Raw genomic sequence first — 5,760 nt, 5'->3', positions numbered from 1 at the left:
CTCAGGCTGGTCTCAAACTCCTGACCTCAAGCGATCCTCTCACCTTGGCCTCCCAGAGTACTAGAATTCCAGGGGTGAGCCACTGTGACCAGCTTTTTTTCTTCACTATTTGATACCTTTTCCTGATACTGTTTCTCTTTTTGCTGATACTTATGATATAGGCCAGTAATGGTGGATATACAAAATAGAACAGGATAAGCAAAAATATTAATCAAAGGGGCTAGACAGTGATAATGTTTTAATGTGAACAGAATATTTGTCTATTTAGGCAGATGAAAGGCCATCCAGTTGTAAGACCTATGATTCTATGTGACCTTTGATAAAAGATCAGTGACAGTGAGCATCTTCTTCTTCTAATTGGTCCCCTTTCTATTTACTTTTTGTTGACCCTCACTCCCCCGTGGGGCTTTGAGAATTACCATCTGCAGTTTCTTCCTGCTCCATGTCTCCTGCTCATTGGTGATGTTCTGCTAACTGCCTGGCTCTTCTGTCCTCCACAGAACCAGCTGAGCTCCATGAGGTGCAGGATTTCTTAGGGCGAATCCAATTTTATCAGTACCTGGGGAAACACAAGAACCTGGTGCAGCTGGAAGGCTGCTGCACAGAAAGGCTGCCACTCTACATGGTGTTGGAAGATGTGGCCCAGGGGGACCTGCTCAGCTTTCTCTGGACCTGTCGCCGGGTGAGCAGTAGGGTAGAGGTATTAGGAAGGAAAGGCTTGGCCTGTTTGATTAGCTGTTCACGTGTAAATTGGCATGACAAATGACAAAAAAGATGATATAATAACAAAACAGTAATTATCACTGTCCAATATAACTTTTTGTAATGATAGAAATGTTCTATATCAGCTCTGCGCAATATGACAGCCACTAATCACGGGTAGCTTTTGAACACTTGAAATGTGGCTGGTGTGACTGAGAAACTAAATTTTTAAATTTTATTTAATTTTAGATAATGAAAGTTTAAGTAGCCACATGTGGCTAACAGCTACCATATATATTGGGAAGCACAAGTTTAAGCATGGACTTTAGGCTCCACCTCTTACTAGCTTTGTGACTTTGGGCAAGTCACCTTTCTGATCCTGAGTTTTCTGAATCTGTGAAATGGGAGTAATATTAAATTATTACCAAAAAATAAAAGAAATTATGCATGTAAAAACATAGGAGTGGCTGATACATAGTAAGCACTGAAAATGGTGGCTGTTACAAGGATAATTACGTAACAATTGAACTACTGTTAGTAATGACTGTAATTTTGTTGTTACTGTGTTCTCCATTCTGTAACATCACAATAGTATGCCAGGGCTGTCTCAGGAAGAAATTCAGCCTGTTAAGTTTTTGTACCTCAAACTCATATTTTAAAAAATTAAAATGTTCAGAAATTTCTAGACTTAAATGGAAGTCCTTTTCCTTACATTTTTCCTCTTTCTGAAGTGCGACCTATTTCCCTAGTTTCTCACTTGCTAATGAGCAAGTTCAATATTAATTGAGCCTTCTCAATATGCTGATTATAGTACATACATACACATGGGTATGAAAAAGGGACCCTGTTAATGTCTTCCATCCAGTGCTGTAAGTAGGACCATGTGCAAGTCTTTAGGCATTTTAAACCTTTTACAGAGGTTATCCATCTATAACTTGTTTTGTGCTCTAACCACACTACCTTCCATTTTTCAAAAATACCATGCTTCTCTATTTTAGATTATCTTCATGTATTTTTCTAGTTACACCAAACTTCTCCCTTCTCTTCTTTGCATAGGCCACTCATCCTTCAGTGAACATTTACTATGCAAAGAAGAGAGAAGCTTTTTGATTTTCATCAAAAGCTTTCCTTGTCCCTCCAACCGAATCAGTTCTCTTCTTCCCACCATCATATCCTCTCCTAGCATTTTGTACATGCCTTCATGGCTCTTATAGATATGTAACCATTTATTTATGTATGATTATTTGATTCTGAAGCACATATGTCTACCATACAATAAACTCCAGAAGGCATCAGCCATGTTATTTTGTTCACTTTTGTATTCCAAGTTCCTAACATGGAATTGGGCACATTGCAGACATTCAAGAAAGATGCATTAATGTGCTAGCTACACACACACACATACATACACACAACATATATAGCTCCAGAAAAACTGCTGCTTTATTTAGTGGACAGTTTTATATATTCCTGTCTTTCTTGCCTTCTATTTACCTACATTCTTAATTGTTTTTCCAGTCCAATGAATCATTGCATTTCTCTGCATATCTGAAAATCTTCCATACCAGCCAGTCTCTTTTTGAATCTTACTCCCTATGTTTTTTAATTTTTCTTAGCTTTGATATCTGCATTTCAGAGTATCTCTGCCCAACTCATTTTTTTCCCCAAATCTGTTAATGCCTTATTGCTATAATGCTTTTTTTCTCTGTCTCTTTAGGATGTGATGACCATGGATGGTCTTCTCTATGATCTCACAGAAAAACAAGTATATCACATTGGAAAGCAGGTCCTCTTGGCTCTGGTAAGACTAGGCAAAATGACAACAGATGGTGGGGATTTTTCTTGTTAGCCTCATATGTGGTGCCATATTTCCCATATTCATATACTCAAATGGGGTATATATTTTATTTTATTTATTTATTTATTTATTTTTTTGAGACAGAGTCTCACTCTGTTGTCCTGGCTAGAGTGAGTGCCGTGGCGTCAGCCTAGCTCACAGCACCCTCAAATTCCTGGGCTCAAGTGATCCTACTGCCTCAGCCTCCCGAGTAGCTAGGACTACAGGCACGTGCCACCATGCCCGGCTAATTTTTTCTATATATTTTTAGTTGTCCGATTAATTTCTTTCTATTTTTAGTAGAGACGGGGTCTCGCTCTTGCTCAGGCTGGTTTCGAACTCCTGAGCTCAAACAATCCGCCCGCCTTGGCCTCCCAGAGTGCTAGGATTACAGGCGTGAGCCATTGTGCCCGGCCAGTGGGTATATATTTTAAAGAAAAATAGAAGTTAGGGGGCAGAAACTCAAGCACTGATAACTTGTTCTTAGTCCCTCCTTTATGAAATCATTTATAGTATAGGACTGGTACTTCCAGGAAGAAAATAATCAACTTAGGGTTTACAGAAGGAACAGGAAGGATTTTAAAGGTTTCTTAGTCTTAAAGGTCAAAAGCTAGGGTCAAGAGCTATATCCATGTCTTGATACTCTTATTTCCCCATATTTACTAATAATAACAGATGTAAAAGGGGAAATAGGGAGAAGAGATGGAAAGAGAAACTGAATGGGTGAAAGGCTACAGAACCAGAAGGAAGTATACAATTTTACACCTGAAAAACAAGAAGAACTAGTTCAGAACATGTTTGGTTAGAGTCTTGCTTTGATACTGAATGTGATAGGGAGTACATATACTTATCAAAAATCAAGGAACAAGTAGAAAAGGAGGAATGAGAAGCAGTAACAAGGGGATCATTCCTTTATTTTAAACCAACTTAAATAAAGGGGTAAGAGAAAGAACTCAGGGTTTAAGAGAAAAAAAAATCACCTTTACTAGAATTACTCAGGAAATTTAGGTGATTATTTCTATGAAATTATTTAGATAATTGTTTAACATTAGCATTTGCTATAGAAAAATCAAGGCTTTGTGAAGCTACTATTTCAAGTATAATATTTGATATATCTTGCCACCGTGAGGTGTGAAATATACCAGAGATCCAAATAGAATCAGAAAAAAGAAAAAAAGAGGTATTAAGGTAGGAAAAGAGCAGTAGTTATGGCTGAAGCTCCAAGGGAAAGGGAGCAAACATACCACGTAAATGAGTATGTTCCCTTGATAAAGTTATAGTGTCAGGATACAACCTACCTTGTATTCTGAACCATAACTGCATAGGTGCCCAATAGTGATGAATTGATCAAATTGATGCATTCATTACCTGTTACATTACCTGTTACAAGGCAGTATCATACTCTTCTTAACAACCTCAAAATTAGTACATTCTTTAATTCTTTTCATTATAATTTCTTTGTTCTAAAAGCTTACCATAGACAGAAAACTGCTAGTCACTGTTTCCTTCATCATCGACGACTGGAAATTATCACCTTTACAAATTTTTATAGCATCCTTGTTTAGTAACCACAGACCTTCATCTCTAGCTCTTCGATCATGTATAGCTTTTCGACTTCTTCCTAAGTCTTGAATAGCTTGATGCCGAAGGAAATGACTCCAGCAAATCTATGTCGTCAGGTGCGGTGGCTCTCCAATGCTTTATTGGCTACACTAGAATCACTTTGATATTTCTTAAACATGTAAGTTACCAGGTCTTTCTTCCTAGGTTTTGGTTTAGTAAATCTGGGGTGAAAATGTTAAAAAGCTCTCAGGCAATTTTGATTTGCAGCCTGGCTTGAGAATTATTACTAGAGTTTGTATAGCACATCCTATGAATTAGAACACCTGGTTCTGGTCACCACCATTTAATAACTATGCGACCTTGTGTAATCATTTAGATTTATCTAAAAGATACTTCCATAACTCACCTCACTCAGTTCTTTTAGGGACAAAATGAGGTGATGTAAAACTTTATATAAATTCATTATTATGACATTCAATTTTGCTATGTGCTTATTACCCTGTTTTGGGGATTACTGTTACAAATTTGGAACCTCCTCCCTTTTCCAGTGTCTAGCTGGGTCCCAAGAGGAAAGTGAAATCGAGCAGAGGTCAGGGTTTGATGCAGAGTGGGTGATTACACTTTCAAAATCCAGTGTTAATATCATTTGGATTACTCGCTCAGTTTGGTAATTCTAAACACAATGCAAAAAATGTCTGATTCATTAGCATATTTTGGAGGCAGTATGTCATTATTAATGAGACTTGTTCAGAATAGAAAATGTCCTTGTCTTTTTGAGGATTCCTAGGACTGCTTCTCCATGTCTGTAACCCAAGTGGTGACCTCAGACAGCTGATCATCTTTGATACTATTTTGACAGGAATTTCTACAAGATAAGCATCTATTTCACGGGGATGTGGCAGCCAGGAACATCCTAATCCAAAGTGATCTTACTGCTAAGCTCTGTGGACTGGGCCTGGCTTATGAAGTCCATGCCCGAGGGGCCATCTCCTCTACAGAAACCATACCTCTCAAGTGGCTTGCCCCAGAACGGCTTCTCCTGAGACCTGCTGGCATCAGAGGAGATGTGTACGGTTTGTTCCTCCTGGCCTTTGGATTTCTTCCCTGCATGACCTGGGTGTCCTCCCTGAACATGATTTGATCTGTTGCCAATTATGTTTGCAAATGAAATCTCTATTTAGAAATCACACATACCGTAGGCCAGTCAAGGTGGCTCACATCTGTAATCCCAGCACGGTAGGAGGCCGAGGTGGAAGGATCACTTGAGGCCAGGCTTTCGAGGCTGCCGTGACCTATGATCATGCCACTGCACTCCAGCCTGGGTGACAAAATGAGATTGTGATTCTAAAAAGAAAAAAAGTCAGACATACTCTCAAGCAGAAATATTACATGACAGAGTTCATGTCTGGCATCTGTCTGCAATCCTTTTTTGTGCCTTTTCAAGTATTCTTTCCGTATTAAATTAGCAGCCTTAATTAGGAAAGAAAAAAGAAAAATGAAAAGATTACTCACATTCATAGAGGGACTTAATCTAGTAGAGTCTCTTTTATCAGAAGGCAGTGGGTTTACCTAATCAAAAGCCCAGTTAAACAAGCATTATTAAAATAAAAAAATACTATCAATAATTTAACTTAAACATATAAATGTACATTTATCTA

At 38.3% G+C, this 5,760-nt stretch overlaps 1 protein-coding gene across 1 annotated transcript in view; it reads left to right on the top strand.

Annotated features, from left to right (window-relative positions):
• The window catches only part of STYK1 (serine/threonine/tyrosine kinase 1), a 72,589-nt gene that overhangs the window by 52,200 nt on the left and 14,629 nt on the right, over positions 1-5,760 (top strand). Inside the window, exons 5-7 of the mRNA XM_012661254.1 lie at positions 501-682; positions 2,420-2,503; positions 4,962-5,170. Of these exons, the coding sequence (XP_012516708.1) occupies positions 501-682; positions 2,420-2,503; positions 4,962-5,170 (475 nt within the window). The remainder of the gene's footprint in view (positions 1-500; positions 683-2,419; positions 2,504-4,961; positions 5,171-5,760) is intronic.

Source organism: Propithecus coquereli, unplaced genomic scaffold (assembly GCF_000956105.1).
Source record: "Propithecus coquereli isolate 6110/MARCELLA unplaced genomic scaffold, Pcoq_1.0 Scaffold700, whole genome shotgun sequence".
Classification (NCBI taxonomy): Eukaryota; Metazoa; Chordata; class Mammalia; order Primates; family Indriidae; genus Propithecus; species Propithecus coquereli.
Note: the sequence above shows the minus strand (reverse complement) of the source record. Positions and strands in the feature narration are given on the sequence as shown.